Source organism: Anas platyrhynchos, chromosome 10 (assembly GCF_047663525.1).
Source record: "Anas platyrhynchos isolate ZD024472 breed Pekin duck chromosome 10, IASCAAS_PekinDuck_T2T, whole genome shotgun sequence".
NCBI classification, from domain to species: domain Eukaryota; kingdom Metazoa; phylum Chordata; class Aves; order Anseriformes; family Anatidae; genus Anas; species Anas platyrhynchos.
The window spans coordinates 18,131,307-18,149,340 of NC_092596.1; the positions used below are offsets into that span (position 1 = coordinate 18,131,307).

The 18,034-nt window shown below is 55.1% G+C and overlaps 2 protein-coding genes across 2 annotated transcripts; one reads left to right on the forward strand and one right to left on the reverse strand.

Annotated features, from left to right (window-relative positions):
* The first annotated feature begins 285 nt into the window (after positions 1-285).
* Positions 286-6,454, forward strand: TSPAN6 (tetraspanin 6). Its single transcript, XM_027465479.3, has 8 exons — positions 286-481; positions 616-804; positions 885-959; positions 1,647-1,745; positions 2,276-2,431; positions 3,141-3,224; positions 5,097-5,197; positions 5,637-6,454. Exons 1-7 carry the CDS (start codon positions 395-397, stop codon positions 5,163-5,165), a joined length of 759 nt encoding a protein of 252 aa, XP_027321280.3. The 5' UTR covers positions 286-394; the 3' UTR covers positions 5,166-5,197; positions 5,637-6,454.
* Positions 6,455-8,712: 2,258 nt separating this feature from the next.
* On the reverse strand, positions 8,713-16,800 carry TNMD (tenomodulin). The gene is made up of 7 exons (XM_005017253.6): positions 16,572-16,800; positions 16,298-16,432; positions 13,300-13,440; positions 12,274-12,375; positions 10,175-10,328; positions 9,280-9,452; positions 8,713-9,184 (listed from the first exon to the last, which is right to left on the reverse strand). Exons 1-7 carry the CDS (start codon positions 16,617-16,619, stop codon positions 8,975-8,977), a joined length of 963 nt encoding a protein of 320 aa, XP_005017310.4. The 5' UTR covers positions 16,620-16,800; the 3' UTR covers positions 8,713-8,974.
* Between the last annotated feature and the right edge of the window lie 1,234 nt (positions 16,801-18,034).

The window sequence follows — 18,034 nt, forward strand, 5'->3', positions numbered from 1 at the left end:
AGCACCCGCGCCCCGACGGGGCGGGCAGGTAGGCGCTAATTAGGTGGCCAAGGCTAATTAGCGCACTAATTAGTAACACAGCCGGGCCGAGCAAGCAGGGCTGCTGCTCCAGCTGCCGGGGTTCGTGGGGCAGCCCCACGAAGGGGGTGCTGCGGTCACCGCCAGCTGCTCCTGCCCTCCCCCGCGGGCCCCTCCGATGGGGCGGTGCGGGGGGAGGCGGCCTCCTTAGGGCTTGCCCGGCCTTTTCCGTGAGCCCTCGGCAGCTTTCAGCCCCGCCCGGGAGGCTTCGGCTCGGGGCGGGCCGCGGCCACCCCCGACGGGGCGGGCCGGGGCGGAGCTGGGCTGGGCTCGGCGGGGCTCGGCGCGGCAGGACGCGGCTCGGCCCGGCCCGGCCATGGCGTCTCCGTCGCGGCGGCTGCAGACGAAGCCGGTGATCACCTGCCTGAAGAGCGTGCTGCTCACCTACACCTTCGTCTTCTGGGTGAGAGCCGAACCGGGGCCGTCCCGCCCCGTCCGGTCCCGTCCCGTCCTGCCCGAGCCCGCGGGCGCGTCGCGGCCGCGCTGTCCTGTCGCGACAGGCGCCGACCTCAGCGGTGGCTTCCCCTCTTTCCCTAGGTGTCGGGTATCGTGCTGCTGGCCGTGGGCGTCTGGGGCAGGGTGAGCCTGGCCGTCTACTTCTCCCTGCTGGATGAGAAGGCCACCAACGTGCCCTTCGTCCTGGTGGGTGCCGGCGTCGTCGTGGTCCTGCTGGGCACCTTCGGCTGCTTTGCCACCTGCCGCGGCAGCACCTGGATGCTCAAGCTGGTAGGTGCCCGACGGGGGGGGCCGGGGAGGGACTGTGTCCCACCAGGACACCCCTCCCAGCCCTCTCCTCCTGCCCACAGTATGCCATGCTCCTGTCCCTCATCTTCCTCATCGTCCTGGTGGCTGCCGTCGTCGGCTTTGTCTTCAGGCATGAGGTGAGTCGGGGATGGCTGGTGCCAATGGGTCAGGTCCCCGGGGTGCCTTGGGCTGGTTCGACCCTGTGGGGCGCAGCCACACACTGCCCGCAATGATGGAGGCACTGCCTAAGTACAAATGGGGTCGGCGTGGCTGGATGAGCAGCTTGGCCCCCAGCAGGACCCCATAAGGTCCAGGCTGAGCATCTGGCTGTCCGAGGGCAGGGGCTGCATCTGCTGGAGGCAGCCTTCCTCCCTCTGCCTCTGACAGCATGAGCAGCGTGACCCTGGACCTTAACTTCTGCCTTCAGTCTGCCTTCCGAAGTACAACTGAAAGCGTCATTTTGCTTGCTTTCTGTAAGTAAAGCTCCTCCGAGCGTTTTCATGCTGTGGAGCAACCTGCTAGTAGGGGGAGTTGGCACCGTGTAGGTCCTTGTTATTACACACGGCATCCCTGCCACCGCAGGGATACAAGCCTGCCTTTTATTAGAGCATTTAATTACCTGGGTTCCTGGGGAATGTCCACAGGCTGTGGCCAGAGTCATTCCTGCCGTCGCCGAGAGGTGACTAACGTTGGGCCACGGCGTTGTGGGGCCATGGGTCTGGGAGCTGCAGTTCCCAAAGCCCCAAAGCACGCGAGCGCGCAGGAGGGAGACAGCGCCTCAGCACTGTCTTCCTCCTGCGGCTGCCGAGACCTCTCTTTTGCAGATCAAGACAAACTTTGAGAGCAACCTCAACCTGGCCTTGAAGAACTACAACGTGACAGCGGATCAGCACAGTGAGGCGGTCGACACCATCCAGAGAACCGTGAGTGCCCCTGTCTGCCTCCTGGTTCCTGGTGGGTAGGTGTGCATGTCTCACCCACCTGCATCCTCCGAGCCCCTGGGTGTTACCAGCTGGGTGTTCCCCTCCATCGCAGTGCTAGTTTTGCACCACGGGACGTTAGGTGGAGCGTTTGGGGCCCTCTTGCTGTTTCCTTGCACGGCAGGGCTGCCTGCAGGAGGGATAAGTGGGTGCCCGTGGAAAGCATCTGTTCTGAGTTAGGGCTGGTGAGTGCTGCCGGGAGGGTCTCTGGAGGGTGTACTGAGTGCTGGCCACATGCAGAGCACAGGCAGCCCCTGTCTGTAAGGTTAGGGCATCCTGGTGAGGGTCACAAGGCTGCTGAGTTTGGGAGGAAAGCTGTTTTAGGGAAGAGATGAGCATGAGGTCATGGGCAGTTCCTAGATGGGAGCTGGGATGTAGAGTGGTAAAAGCACAGGAGCTGCAAGAGCCCCTGTAGGGCTGGGGGATCGGTAGGCTGGCATGACCATACTCCCCAAATTTTCTTCCCCCTCCAGCTGCACTGCTGTGGGGTACAGAACTACTCAGACTGGGAGAAGACCGATTACTTCACCCAGAGGGGAATCCCTCGGAGCTGCTGCAAGAGCCAGGATGACTGCTCAGTGGAGGATCTGAGAGACCCAAATAAAGCCAAGCTGAAAGTGTTTGTGGATGTAAGTTAAGCTCATAAAAATCCCCTGCAAGTCCTGGAAGTCGGGAAGGGAGGGCTAGGTAAATAGGGAAGGGTTTGGCCTTCACTTGAAGGGAGAACTGCTTTCTAGATGCAGGTACCCTGTGGCTCAGGGATTCCTCTGGGATGGGTATAGGCACAAAATATGTGAGAACGAGCCTCTACTCCCCTCTAACGTCCCCCCTGCTCCTTCCCTGAAGGTCAGGGACCAGCCTGCCCCCAGTATTTGCACTTGGGGCTGTGCATTTTGAAGAACGGGTAAATGAGGAGGTAACTTCCTGGTCAAGCTCATTGCAAGGTGCTGACGTCTCTCAGCTGCTGTGCAAAGTCCTGCTCCACGGTGAGCACAGGTGACTTCATCCCGTGGGGATCACTCGTGATGTGTGCGAGGGGGTTACGCGGAGGACATGCCTCTGCTGAGTCACTTTGTTTAACCCAACACTCACACTGAGCAAAACCAAGGGCGGCGTTGCCTTTGATAGTGCTGGGCTGGATGCTGATCTCACCATGTGGGTCGGGGTGGTTTTGCTCCAGCCAGGCAGGAGGGTGGCAGGCCAGCGGGGAGCCTGGGACCTCGGCCTCCTGCACCAGAGCGTCTTCCCCGGGAGCTGCGTGTGCTCTGGGGAGAGGCAGGTTGGTGCTTGGGGGAAGGAAAGCAGTGGACCCACATGCTTGCTGTCTGTCCCCTGCAGGGTTGTTTTTTCCTGGTAACGTCAACGATGGAGTCAAAAATGAGTGTGGTGGCTGGAATCTCCTTTGGCATTGCGTGCTTTCAGGTAAATCTCCGCTGCCTAGCGCGGGAGCAGTGCAGAGTGAGGCTAGCATGCCTCCAGAGGCATTCAATTTCTGTGCAGGATATGTATGTGTACAAAAGGCACAGCCTGTCTCAGCCAGAGAGGAACAGCTTTTCTGCAGCTATCCAGTGTTTAACCTCACCCCCTGTGCAATCTCCAGGGTTCTTTAAACCCAAGGCTGAAGCACCAACTCTGTTTCCCTGATTCCGGGTTATTTGGGAAGAGCTCCTTTCTGCAACAGCTGACTTAAAGAAAAACCAAAGCCTGTGCTGCCCTGGATAAAGTCCCTGCACTCGCTGTTGGGAGGGGGATACTTAGTGCCCCTCCTTTATCAGGGAATCATTGTGGGCTCCCTTCTGTGCAGCTGGGTCCCTCAGAGCATGTATCCCTTGTGCTGTTGGCCCTGACGAGGAGCACCTCACACTCCATACACCACCTCAACCTGCAACTGCTTCCTCCCCCTCTGGCTCCTCAACCTCCAGTTTACTTTGTGCTGTAGGACACTTCCTGCACGGGCTTCGGGCAACAATGTGCTTAGTGTCCTGTAATCTGACAAGCAGATCCCAGCAGGAAACGAGAGGCCTCTGCCCCTGAGTTCCTGGCTAAATTGGGCTTTGTGCACGGTGAATGCTATAGCCTGGGTTTCCCAAGGAGCTGTGCACAATAGGGCTGAGCGCTTGGGAAATCCAGATCCGATGTGTCACAGCAGGAGCTGCAGGGTGTGCAACTGGCCCTTATTTAGCTGGCTTCTGGAAACTTGCTCGGCTCTAGGTGCTAGGCACTTGCTGAGCAAGCGTGGCAGGCCCTCACTTTGGAGGGAAGTGAATTCGCTCTTCACATGGTCCAGCACCCAGCAGCCGTGGGGTGACCTCTGAGGCACAGGACCAACAGGTAATAGCACTAGGGGAGGGTGCAGAACCTCACCAAGATACTGCTGCCAGAACAAGCATGTTACCCTGCCTTTCCTGTAACAGAAACAGTAAAATGGGGGAGAGGCTGCAGACAGCGGGGCTCTGGCTGCAGTCTGTGCTAGCAAATGCTTTCAGCTATGGCTGGGAGCTGGGACCGGTCTCTGTGCTCCTCCCGCGGTGATGTGAGCTGTGCTCTGCTCACCATGCTCCGCATGGGGTGGCTGAGACGTGACTGACACGCAAATGGTGAGCTGCCTGCTTCCCTCGGCTCTGGCCGTGCAATTATCTCAGCTAATGCTGGGCTGGGGAATTGTAGCCATTTCCTGGTTTTTATCACCCGTTCAGCAAGTGTTTGCTGTCGTGCAGCCAGCAGGGGCCAATCATGTAAATGTGCCTCTAACTTGGCTTGTGTAGGTCAAAATCCTGCAGGATCCAGCCCTGAATGTCTGTGCCGGGGCCGGGAGGCCACGTTGCGATAACAGCAGCGCGTCCTCCGTGTGTTGTTGATGGGAAACAGCAACCTTGCTTCCCTGCTGTCCTTGCAACGGGGAGAGGTGGTTGCTGTTCTCTGGTGGTTGTGTAATTGGCTGTGACGCTCCTGATATCTGTGTAATCTCTGAAATTACTGTATAACAGTAGATGCTTCGTAAAGCAAAATGTAACAGGATGGGATATGGAGCGTTGCTTGCGAGGAGCTTGCTTGGCATATGCCTGCCAGGATCCTCTGCTTCAGTGTCTCTCTTTCCCTGCAGCGGGGCGCAGCAGCCCGTGTTGTGGTTTGTAAATCCCCACTGCTTATCTTTGCATGTTATAAAACTCAGATGGAAGTGCCTGATATTCTGGAGCGATTTGTCAGGCTTTCCCCCTTTAAAAAAAAAAAAAAAAAAGTCCTGTTTTGGGCCACCTCTAGCATGTCTTTTCTCTGTTTTTTTTTTTTTTCCAGTTGGTTGGCATCATTCTCGCCTGCTGCCTGTCCCGGTACATCACAAACAATCAGTATGAGATGGTGTAGCTGGCCCCCAGCGTGCTGTGGCTGTGACCAAGGTATGTCTGTCCCGTGACATGAGCTGGGGGTGTACCTGTGTCGGGTCGGGCACTGCTCTGCTGCGAGCTTCTCCTGGCTGTGTGTGCTCCTGTAGCAGCAGGTGGGCAGCGTGGGTACTCCTGTGGTGATGGATGGGGTGGAAGTGAGGGGGAGGTGACCGCTTCGAGGTCAAGGACAGCGGAGGCAGGTCTCTCATGGTCCTGCTAATGCTTCCTGATCCTTGATTTATCTACTCTTGTCCCATTAACCCCGGGCCTCCCCCCTGAGCCGCGGAGCAGGCTGTCTTTGGCTACTGCCACTGTCACCTGCGACATGCCGCTGCCTGCTGAGCTGTGCAAGAAGGCTCCTGCTAAGCCCTGTCTGCTGCATCATCCTGTGCCGTGTATAAATGTGGGCCTCCCGATGCCATGTTTTTTAACACTGTCTTCTGAACGGCAGGGTATTCCTCGTGCTCTCTGTGTCGGGGAAGACCGCACCACCTCCAGTTTTCCTCTGGACGCTGCTTCGTGAAGTCTTGCTTTGAATTGACTGATCCTCTTCTCAACTAGCTCATAGAAACGAGTGCAACAGCTGTTCTGCTGCGCTCAGGGACTTGTCCTAACACTACTCTGCTGTACCACTGAGTGGGATAATTAGCGTAGCCGAGGTGGTTGTAGTAGCTGCGTTCCTCCGGGCGCCGGGCTCTTCCCTCAGCTGAAAGCTGAAGCGCCGTGCTCCAGCAGCCGCTGCTCATCCGCAGCCCTTGCTGGCTGCCCTGCGAGGTGGCCACGTGGGACGGGATGCTCCTGGGCAGGAGCTGCTCTCACCTAGTGCCTCCCTCGGGAAAGCAGCGCTTTCTCTCATCTCTGACCTCTGTTCTCAGCCCTCGGCATCCCCTCATTGTTCAGGCTCACTCACTGGACACGTTTCCTCTTCAGATGGGGCTGTTGCCCTATTTCAGCACTGCCCTGCCTGCTGCAGCTCTTCGCTCAGCAAGGTCTCGGCTTATTGCCAAGCTCTTTCTCATCCCCATGCTGGGTTTTATATACTTTTTTAGAGTTGTACTTTTTTAAGTACGGGCTGTAGCGATTCTTTGTAAGCTGTAGCGAGGTTTGGTGATGTAGCTCCTGGTGCCTTTACCTTGGTAGGTGTCCTTGCACCGAGTCAGCTGTGACTTGATTGTCAGTATTATATGCTGCTTTAACTCATTTTGTGTATTGAGTAGAATTCTTTTGTCCTGAGACACAATAAATATTAAGATATTTTACTCTATGAAACTGCCCAGCCTTTTCATTTAATCTCCTGGAAATTCTTCTGCTCAAGTCCCTGCAAGCAGCAACAAAAACCCAGCTGCAAGGTAATCTGCTGACCCCAGGCCAGCCGGTAAGCTCTGGGCCATGCAGCTCATGTTTCTCAAATGCTCACTGGTGCACTTGGGCTTACAAATAACTTTTGTAATTGAATTTTCCTCATAAAAAAACAGTTGTGCAACTCTGCTGAAGCAAAAGGCCTTCAGCATCCCAGCCCAGGAGCTGGGTGGAGGAATGCAGAGGCCAGAGTTCAGCCCTGGTGCAAGCGTGTCCATCCTCAGCTGTCCTGTGCTCAGAGCAAAGTGTGCTGCAGCACCACCAAGCCAGGAGAAACACGGATGGAAGCTTTGTGTTAGCTTGGTATAGCTTGGGATGAAGCCATGGGTATGAGTGGCAGCATTTTGTCATGGCCAGCCCACGGGCAAGAGCTGCTCCTGAGCTGGGTGAGGTGCCCCAGCACCCCGTGGTGCAGCAGCAGAGCAGGCATGGGGCAGCTTCACTGCTGACGGAGGAATCTGAAGGGGAACACCCTGAAATGCTTGCGTCTCATTTAACCTCGCTGAATAAATCAAGCTGGTGCCAGCGCCTGGCTGGCTGTTGAGAGCCTTGCTGATTTGGAAGGCAAGGCAGAGTGCGTCAGAGCATGGGAACAGCAGTGGAGAGACTGGCCGAATGCAGTTAATGGATGGATGGAGACCGGGCAGGGACACGTGAGAAGCTGGGCAGTGTTTGGATACACCCATCTCCTCAGTAAAACCTGTGCAGAGGCAAGCAAACCTGGAATGAACTCTTTCTAGCTCGGCAGAGCTGCCTTTACCCTGCTGGGGCTTTACCTGCCTGGGCATGCATGTAAGCATGGACGTGCATGTGAAACACTGCTCTGCTCGTGCTGCTGGGCTGCAGAAACGCCTTTAATAGAGACATCCCCACACAAGGGGACTTGTCACAAATGCCTGGCTGTCCCCAAGGCTGGCTGGTGTCCTCAGGGATGGCAGTGCAGGGAGCCCTGCTGCACCTCCTGCACGCATGGCTGAGCAGGCAGCTCAGCTCCTTTCTGCCTGCCCGGGCGTTTCTGTGACCCACGCTCCTCTTACAATCAGAAATCCTGCAGGGAGCTTTGTGCCCTGCCCCATGCGGACAACACACACACTCCCGATGAGCAGGGCAAACACGGCGTGTGTTCCCCGGTGACACAGGGCGGGTTTTGGCCGGTGACGACCACAGGACGTCAGAGGTGCTTGGCAGCAGTCGGCTCCCAGGGAGGAGAGAAAACTCAGGATGTGGCTCAAGCACCGGGGCCGTGAGCTACAGGAAGGCTTCGGGGGGATGTGTGGGGCTGGCCTGTGCATCAGGCCCGTGTTTGGAGGGCGACCTAGGTCCTTGGGCACATGTTGGCTAAAAAGGCAAAGGGCTCTGGGGAGCTGAGCCAAGCTGCCAAAAGACCTGAGGATGTTTTCTTGTTGTTTGTCTAAGCCTATTAACAGCCTTGCTGATACACAGAGGGAAGGAAACAAATTCACTCCTGAGCTGTGCGTTTGCCCGGGGCTGGATAAGTGGCAGGCTCCTGGCCAGCTCCGTGATGGGGAGCAGAGCACAGGACTGGGGACAGGCAGGGACAAAGGGCCCCGGGGGGCTGCAGCAGCCTCTAGCAGCACCCGGGCTGAGCGCTTGGCACCTCCTGCTCACTGGTGCACATCCTCCTTTGCTGGAGCAAGTGTTTTGGGTGGTTTGAATCGGAACAAAGTTAGGGATTTTGGCCACGAAGGCTGAGTGTCCTGGGGAGTGCAGCAGCAGTTTCAAGGACTACTTTTTCCCTCCTGCAGCTTGGGTTTTGCCTGTTTGTTGGTTGGGATGGGGGACAGCTGATAGCACTCGGCTTCCTCCAGCTTTGGCCACCCATTTCCTTGCTGGCTCTGTTTTTGCTGCTGTGTGCAGGGGGCTCTGCCTACCCTGCTACACTGCCTGGTGCTCCCTGAGGGCTGGCGGCACCTGGGAACTGTCACCAGTGCCTGCCAGACACCCCAGCGCACCAGAGCCTCAGCAGCATGTGCTGAACAGCTGCTGGCACTGCCAGGAGCACGTCAGGGTCCTCAGCACGTTCCCAGCGAGGCAAGCACTGGCAGTCCCAGTACCTGAGTTACAGATGCTCGTGACGAGGCAGCCGAGCAATTAGATCATTTCTCAGACCCATTAAGCATCACAGACTGAGACTAAACGACTTTCCATTTTCTCTGCAATCGCTCATACAAGACATTTATTGTTTGCCTCTTGCCGCTCAGCGTGGCGACGACGCGCTCGAGCGCAGCCTTCCCCACCCCTCGGGAGCCGTGCAGGACGCAGAGGGACAGGCTGGCTGCTCGGGGAGGGTGCCGTGGCCAGTGGCCGGTGGCTCACGTGCTTGTGGTACTCGAGCAGGTGCCCACCAGCGTGCCAACTACATCAGGGCACAGTGGGGTGGCTCGCGGGGAGGCAGGCGGGTGCTGGGTGCTACACCCTGCCCAGCATGCGCGCGATCCACCAGTTGCAGGGCATGATGATCCGGCAGATCACCCTCCCGCCCTGGTAGCAGTAGGGGTAGGGGTAGTAGCCCAGGAGGGGCTCGCACACCCGCCGGCAGTAGCGGTTGGCGCGGCGGCACTGGGCGCAGCAGTAGCCTCGCTCGTCCCACAGGGGGTGGAACTCCAGCCCGTTCTCCGTCTGCCAGGAAGAGCCAGCATCAGCAGGGCCAGGGTGTCCGTGGGCACCCCAGGAGTACAGACAGGGCACCCCAACATGCATTTCCCCACACTCACGTAGTCGTTGACGGGCAGGTCCTCCTCGGTGAGCTGCCGTGCCCGGCGCTTGGGTGCAGGCTGTGCGCCCTTCTCCACCTCCTGCTCACCCCCGCCGTCCAGCCAGCTCTGGTTGTCCACGAGCAGCTCAGGGTCTTCTTCTTCTGCCCCTTCAAGGTCGGCCAGCTCAGGAGCTATGGGAAGAGCTCAAGTGCTGTTGTCAATAGTCAGGGAGCAGGGGGACAAAAGACAGCAGGCTTTAACATCTCTGCCAAAATTTGGTACCAGAAGAAGAGGAAGAAAGTACCCTGACCTGAACGGCTCCACCAGCAACCCGGATCTAACTCCGTTGCCTCCTGCTCTTATGAGCTGGCTGGTACCCGCCCAGGATGGGGCGCTGTGCCTCTGCTAAGCAGAGTTTTCTTGGTAGGGGTTTTAAACTAGCTCGTTCTGATAGAAGCTGGCTAGAGAGAGCGGGTAATTACGGCGGTGGATCTCAGAGGCCACAACCTCTGCGAGGGATGTGTGGTGAGCAGCTGGAGGTGGCAACCCCGTTGTGTGATTGAGATGCGGATGTCTGCTCCTGCTCTGATGTTCATGCGGTGACAAGAATTTAGGCGGCCCAGTTTCCAGCAGCGCTGCCTTCCTTGCAGGTACAAAGGGGTTTTCTGCCTCATTACGAGGAGGGTGGCCACTCTGCAAAGCGCGGGGCGGCGGGGAGCCGATACAGACAAACTCTTCTCAGAGAGAAACGTCAGCCCACACTGTTATTACATTGGACATGTTCTCTCATGGTTGTGGCGAGCACTGAGCTCATGTCTGAGATTTACAGCAAATGGGTTCCCACCATGTCGCAGCAGGGATAGGGAGAAAGGGGACACGGGGGGCACTTCAGGGAGGAGATGGCTCCTTGTACCTGCTATTGGTGTTGGGTGGATCCAGTAGATGGTCACGTTTCTGCAGATGTCAAAAATCTTGGAGCTCTTCAGGAATTCCTTGTTCTGAATGGGCTTTTCGCCGGGCACCCAGACCATGGACTGTTCAAAGTAGGTGGTGGTGATTTCTTCTCCCTGGATGAAGAGTGAGATTTCACCCCGGCGTGGTGAGACACCCTCTCTGCACCGCTGTGCCCCTCTTCTCCTCCGTTCCCCAGTGCAGCCCTCCCCTCCAAGCAGCTAGATTTGTCTGCCTCAGCCCCTAGGTCAGGGTGCTCACCGGCTGGGTGTGCAATACCTGCTGGTCCCCGTGGAGAAGCCCTGCCAGGGGCCTTGTCCTGCTGCCCACACTTGGCCAGCACCGCCCTGCTCTCCCCTCGCTCCGCTCACTGTGCTGCAGAAGCCTTCTCCTTTGCAGTCCCCACCATCTGGAACAGCCTTCTGTAGCTCCCCAGCTCATTTAAAACCAAAGATTAAAACATCTCTCTGCTTTGCTCTTACTACTTAATTTGCCTCTCCTTCTGCTACTGATTTTGTGATCGAACACTTTAATTTATTCCTCACAAAAATTCTTCGCACGGCCATATTCTGTAATTTATACCACATGTCTCTGCCAGTGCGTTATTCCATGGTGTGCTTTGGCAGGCACTTAGGGAGGGAGATATATAAAGATTATTGGATGGGTCTGCGCTGAGCTATCTGCCAAGGCAACGCGGTGGATGTTGGTGGCGGTAGCCCATAGAGCAAGCTGGCAAATGGCATTTTCTCTCCAGAAGGTGTCTGGAGCTGCATTTCTCTTTTATAGAATTTTCCCTTATGGCTTTGGGAAGTCTTAGTCAAGAGCCAGCAACACCTGACCGATTCTGAGTCGTTTTCAGCATCTTTGCTGAAAGCCGTCCCGTTGGCAAGGTGGCCTAAAAGAGCTGGCAGCACTGGGGCTCCAGCACCGGTATGTTTTCCCAATTCATGTGGAAGGGTTTGCCTCCTTTTGTGCTTCCTCCTCAAAACTGCAGAGAGCCAGGGGAGGGAAGAGAGCAGAGATTGCTGCTGAAGATACCGAGCACGTGCTTCCCAATTTCTCCAAAGGCAGCCAGGCTCCCCGGAAGAAATGGAACTTCCTAAACCTACATTTATCTCACTGGGTTTTACATCTCAGCTCTCTACCTGGGGCAATGTTCTGCTAAAGATTGAAAAGTCATATCCGTTTTGTGATGGGAGCAGAAAAGATCTATTAGCTTCTTATGGCATAATCAAAGAATCTGTGTCTCGGAATTTGGGTCATGATTCAGGGAAATGTTCCTGCACGCGCTTTGTTTTAAACACATGTTCTGCCGGCATTTCATGTACAGTGCCTTCCTGGGGAGGGGGAATGGCATCGGCCTTCATCCTGGGAGCAGGCAGGTGGGGCTGTGCCACCACCACAGCCTCGGTAAGGGGGCCCGAACAGCTCCTGCCCCATGCACCGGGGAGCGAGCCAGCACGTCAGCCTGCACTGGCAGAATGGGGCTAAAATATGGATTTTTTTTTTCCATGCCGTGCACACTTTTTCCATGCCACGCACAAAGCTTGCACCTTGCTGCAGCAGGGCTGGGGATCTCCCTGGCGCAGAAGGGCTTTCTGCAAGCACGGTGGTGGCAGCGCTCGGCTGGGCTGTATGCAAGTGGCGAAGCGCTTTCCCAAATTGCATTTCTTCAATGCGGCTGCTCTTTTAAATTCATTACTTCTGCCTCATTCTGCTTGAGAACAGGAGGCTCAGCTCTTGGAGAAAACAATTTGATTGACTTTTTGGTGTCTGCTAATCCCGAGCTGTCTTGCGACCTTTTGACTACAACAGGATTATTGTTCTTGATCTTCGGTATTGTGCTGAGAGGTTTTTGTCTGTTGGCTGCCTAATCCCGTTTCTTTCGACTTGTTGTTTTCAGAAGCAATCCTCTGAAATAAGATAATTTTATGAAGCGATCACAGCTCGTTATTTCTTTATTGCGGATTCTCCAGGCAGGCTGGCGCGGATGGGGCTGCAGGGGGAGCGCTGGCCTTGCCGGGGTGCCTGGCAGATCCGCGTGCTGTTCTACTCACGTACCTCGAGTTCAGGGATCTTGGCCTCTGTAGTCTCAGGTATGACTTTAGTCTGAGTTTTGATGAAGCATTTTTGAAGCCCCACAAAGAAGATGCCAGTTATTCCCTGCAGCATCAAAACAAAGAGCAGGCAAGCAGTCACGGCAAAGCAGGAGGGTAAATAAAAGGATCCTACAGGGAGTGCAGCTGGATCAGAGTTTAGTCATATTTTTCCTGTTGATGTTTTTGTGCAAACTCTGTTCAGCAGCAGAGCTAAGATGTACTAACAGGTTCTCCTAAGGGATATTGCATTTTATGGTTTGGGAGAATTGGGCTTTTTACAAATATTTTCAGGCGGATAGTCATAAAACTCTACTTTGCTCCCTTTCTCCTTATTACTATCATGAGCTCTAGTTACATAAATAAAAATATGCAGAATAGTGTTTGACCATTATGGTTATATGAACATTCAGCCCTCAGTTCCTGCTAGGCTATTAGATGAAAATTTTGCCATATGTCACTGCACAGGGTATTTCCCTACAAATTTTAATTAGGTTTCAGAGAGAGCCTACAACATTGTCACAATGTTTTAATGCTCTCCAGACAGACAAATGTACTGGATTTGGATAGATTTATGATGATTGCATTCCTTTGCAAGGGTAAATCCAATAACTAGGTCTTGCTTTTAAAATGTATTTCATTGGAACTGAACCACGCTGCTATTAAATACTTGTGAAAGCTTACGTAGGCACACAGCTCCTTTCCTTTGAGAGGGTGCCCAGACAGCCTGCAGATAGGAATTGCTCTCCCTGATGCAGAACAAAACCGTCCTGGGGCCTGCTCCAGCGACACCGCAGCATCCTAAGGGATCCTGTCACTCCTCTTGCAGCTGGGCTATTAAGCACGTTGTGTTTTTAAGCACCGATGTGGCCCCAGCTGGGTCCCCTCCTGGTGGGGTGCCAGGCCCAGTCCCACTGAGCATCCCCAAGGGCTCTCTAGCAAGGGGCCGGGGTCTTGGCAGGGCTCCCACCACAAATGCTGCTGCACTCACGTTCTTGAAGTCGTGAATCTCCAGGATTTCCTCACTGCCATTCCCACTCCTGAAGGTCTCCGTCCTGGCCAGCGGGTCAATCTCCATCACAATCTTCTTCTTCTCACCATGGCTGAAGAAGGTGTGCTCCACGTCGTAGACCTGTGAGGGACAAAAACGCGCCAGCTGAGCCCCCACTAGTTTTCACGGCCTTCCCCGCACCCGGGCTCCCAAAGGGAGCCAGGACAATTTTCTGGATATTGCAAGGACAGGCAGCTCCCAGGGAAGAAGGGCAGCATGGGGCAGGTGTGCGTGGCTGCAGCTTGAACACCCAGACCTATGCTTGGCCATGGGGCACCTGAATAGGAGCGGGCAGACATGAGGCTGGGAGGAGGTGCTCATCCCACACCCATTTACAACACAGGCTGGATTGAAGCCCTGACCAAGGGACTTTGCCTTCCCCTGTCCCTTACTCACTTACTCCATCATCATACCCCTGGCTTGCGTGCTCCATCACCGCACCCCCATCTCATGGCTCTTGCTCTGTGCCCTCTGCTTTCCCTTTTTCCTCTGCCTCAAGGAGGTTGGGAATTGTCTGTGGATCAAAGCCCTCCTTGAGGGCTGCTGAAGAGCTGCAGGGTGTACCAGACTGCTTCCCGGTGTGCTCGTCCCCACCGGGAGCAGCAGGGAGCAGCCCTCTCCTCCTCGCAGGTGCTCACCGTGCTCAGCAAGCCTGGCAGCCCCCCTGTCTCTGCGGATGCCCGACCCTTAAAGGATGAGTAGTGGCAGGTGCTGTTTGAAGCACAGAAATGATCCTGCTGGCACAGCGAGAGCTGGAGGGCTTACGGGAGTCTCCTTTCCTGAATCAAATAGTGGCATGCGGAAGCAAAGGGCCTGTGCAAAACCCTTCTCAGGGTCAGCATCCCCCATTTTGCGACTGCTGGAAGAAGGCTTGGTGCAGGACCCAGCTGTGCGATGCAGTAACTACCGGGGTACCTTTGCCCCTGGTAAAAATTTGAAGAATGATATGTTCTTTGGCAGTCGTGAGCATCTCCTGTTAGTCAGCAGGAGGCTTTTATAAAGATATATATATGTCAATAGATTTTATGGTATGGAAGAAGTAGTGCAAAGCCTAAAATGGCTGGAAGGCTGCCCATTTTGACTGACAAACTGCACACAGTGCCATAAATCAGTTATAGGAGGGTATGATCCCGGGTGGCACCTTACTCTCAAGTTCCTCTCCATTTACAAAGAATTATTCGTGCCAGCACTGTGGCCAACTAACCCATTTGGGCTTGGCTAGCTCCCTGCTGCTTGGAGAGATGGTTTATAGGCCTAAAAATTACTCTTGTTTGCCAGTCCTTGAAATATGTCCCCCTGCGAGGACACGACGAGCCCCTTGCTAGCAGGCTTGCCGCCTCTGCACGCGGCAGCACTGCCAAGGGGATGCTGCCGTGCAGAGGGCAGCACCAGGCCAAGGAAATATTGGAGGAAATATTCTTTAAGACTTTTTTTTTTTTTTTTTCCTCTCTTTGGATGTTTGAAGGGAGCTCAAAGGGCTTTTTGTTCTTTAAAGAGTTCAATTCCCTTCGGTTCGTGATGTTGAGCCTCCCCATCCTGATTTCCTGGCAGAATAAGGGCCGGTTGGTGGAACCGCTGCCCTGCCTGCCCCTTCCCTTGCCCACCCGTCAGGGCTGGTGCAGAAAAGCTTTCAGAAACAATGAAACCCCTCTGTCCTTCTCCAGAGTCACTGGCGAGGTCATGGGAGCCCAGGGCTGGCATTTCAGCTGCTGGGAGCAGGACTCCCCCCAGCGTCTCTTTCCTTGCCAAGCTAGCACAGGCAGAGCCCGAATGTAACTTTTCTTACTCCCCGTGGTCATTTCGATGCAAGAGCATCCTCTCCTTGCCGCCAGAAACATTTCCCTTAAACAGCTTTGTTTCGAAAGGGTAAATGACCATTTGTGAGCCCTGGGTGGTCCCTCCCCTTCACCGCTTGCTAACAACAGCCCCGTCCCTGCTGGTTTCAACCATGCTGTTTGGCCAGCGCTGGGGTTTCCTTGTGCCTCACCCCTCTGCCCCGACCCCCGTTGTTCCCTTGATGTCCGGCCAGCGCCCCCGCACCGCTGCTGCCCGGGGCTGGGGTTAGCAGCCTCCCCCCGGTTGGCACGCACCGTGCTTTTCGAGGAACAGTAGAGACTTTATAAACGTCTTGGCAGGAGCCTGGCCGCACATATGGCTTTTATTGCTTTGATTTTCGGTATTTTGTTCTTCTTGCTGATAAAAAGACAAAGCTTCTGGCGCCTGAGGGCCCACGGGGCAGCAAGGAGAGAGGGGATGCTGCTGTGGGACAGGGGATGCGCATGGGGGTTTTGGGGATGTCACCGCTCTTGGGACTCAGCAAAAAATCCCTAAGTGAGGTGCACCCCAGGGCCTCCTGACTGACCTGGGCACGCAGAGCCCAACTAGCAGCGTGTGTGTAGGGAGCGGGGAATAGAGGAGCACAATCCAGTTAGCAGGAGCTCCCTCTCCAAAAGCTAATCCGTCTCACCGTCCCCTCGCATTGCAGACACATTAAAGTAAGAAATATAATCCATGACAATCAATCACCACTGCGTCCTGGCTTTCTCTCCTCTTTATGCGGTGGCATAATGACTTTTCCACCGGTTTCTGGCAAGATAATTGAAATGAAATGGAAAATATTTTCTTACTTGTCATAAAATTTGCTGCCGGTGAAATAGAGTAACTTTAACTCTTCATGGCACAGCTCCCATACCCTTTAATTGTCAGTTAGGGAAGGAATGTGGGGACAGAGAAAAAAGCCAGCCCAGAGAAAGTAAAAGCTAGTTATGAATAATACAAGGATTTTAAAAAGTTCCCACAAATACCGACGGTGTAAGCAAAGCCATTCTGCAAACTTGCCTGGATTTCAGGGTGTAGTTAAAAGTGAAGCGAGTAGGAGAAGAGCCCCAGCTGGGGAAAGCGGAGCTCTGAGACGCTGGACCCGAGAGGTCGTACTTACTTTTCTGGGTGTTGGGTTCCAGAGGTATTTGACACCAAAAAATATGAGAATCAGAGAAATGACCAGCACGCTGAAGAGCAGTCCACAGATCTTGTACCTGCTGCAGGTCTTCTTGCGGGTCTTGGATGCCTCTGCCTGATTAATTACAAAAGAGCGATCTCCAGAGGGCTGCTACCCATTCACGGAGGGGCGAGTACACGCACATCAGACACTTATCGCGCTCGCCAACACCGGGTGGTGAGCTGCCCCGCGGCGAAGCACGCCGTGAACTTACGTCCAGAAAGCGGCACTCCTCGGGGCTGAGCCGCGACGTCCCTCCCATGATCTCCGCGGCTGGCTGCTCCCTGCGCGCGAGGACGAGCCGGCTCCGAGGTGGAGTTACAGAGGCTCTGGGCTGCACATGCAGGGGGAAGGCTGGGTTTCTGCGGCTCCGATGACGGCTGCAGCCAGCTTTCCCCCGTAGGCTGCCTGCCCCAGCCCCTGCACCACGCTGGAGGCCCTCCTGGCTCCCGGGGCTGTGGCTGGGCACACGGGTGGGCGAGAGGGAGCATCTGCAGCTTGCAGGGTGAAAGCAATTTGCACCGTTTTGGAGGTGCACCCGCGCTCACCTCCACTGTCTGGTGTCCATCAGCCCTGTCTGGGGTCCCAGCTGGGGCTTCGGGGCTTTTCCTTTAAGCTCTGCTCCTGCTTCTGCTCCCAGCCCTGCACCGACCTGCTGGATGCACCTGGGCTGTGCAAGGGGGCTCCTGGGGGCTCTGGGGCCATGGTCCCTGCAGGGCAGGGATCTGTGGGCACAGCAGGGGTGCAGGGGTGTACGTGGGCATGTGCTCGTGTTTGTGTGCCTGCATGTGTGTGCATGTGCATGCATACGTGGGCATGCGTCGCATGGGTGTGCGTATGTGGGTATGTGGGTATGTGCATTTGCTTGCATGCATGCGTGTGCACAAACATCCATGTGTGTGCGTGCATGTGTGAGCACCCCCTCAGCAGCACAGTGGGAAGCCTGAGCTCTCCCCACGGAGGGGTCTGGCACCCCACACTCGCTCTGTGCAGCTCCTGCGTTGCCCCAAAGTCAGCCTAGTCAGGAATTTCCTGACTAAATAGTTTTGTATGGAAAAAATTTCCTTTTGTTGAAATCGTCCCATTTCTTCATGGAAATAAACCCATTCTAAGACAAGCTTCAGTACTCCAGTGTTAAGTTTCTGGTCTGAACAGGAAGGAGGCTCCCTGGTGCGGAGGAGCTGGCACGCACTGTTTTCTTGTAGCTCTTTGTGCTAATAAAAGCCCTGAGAGCATCATGTGCTAATTAAAACTGCACCGAAAGGATGAAAATCCGCATTGAGTTTTGTTCTGGGTGAGAAACAGAGGAAGAAATGGCAGCGATGGGGATGGCACAGTGAGGCCAGGTCTGGTGCTGGTGCTGTGGACCCTGGGCAGGCATGCACCGGAGCTGCCCCTCCCCACTGAAGCTGCAGCAAGCCCACAGGAATGCAAATACTCAGGGCTTTAATATTTGAGAGGCCAAAAGCAGAAGGGAGTCGTATTGACAAGTGAGAGACAGAAGGTTATTTGGAGGAGAAAAATAACTTTTTAATGGAAAGCAATCGCAGTCAGCCTTCAAAAACATCTAAAATATTTTGGAAATCTGAGTGCAGCAAATACGTGCAGCCACAGCATTTATATTTCTGCACTTTTCTTTTCAACAGAAAGTTTCACCTCTAAAGCTTTTGTTCTTCA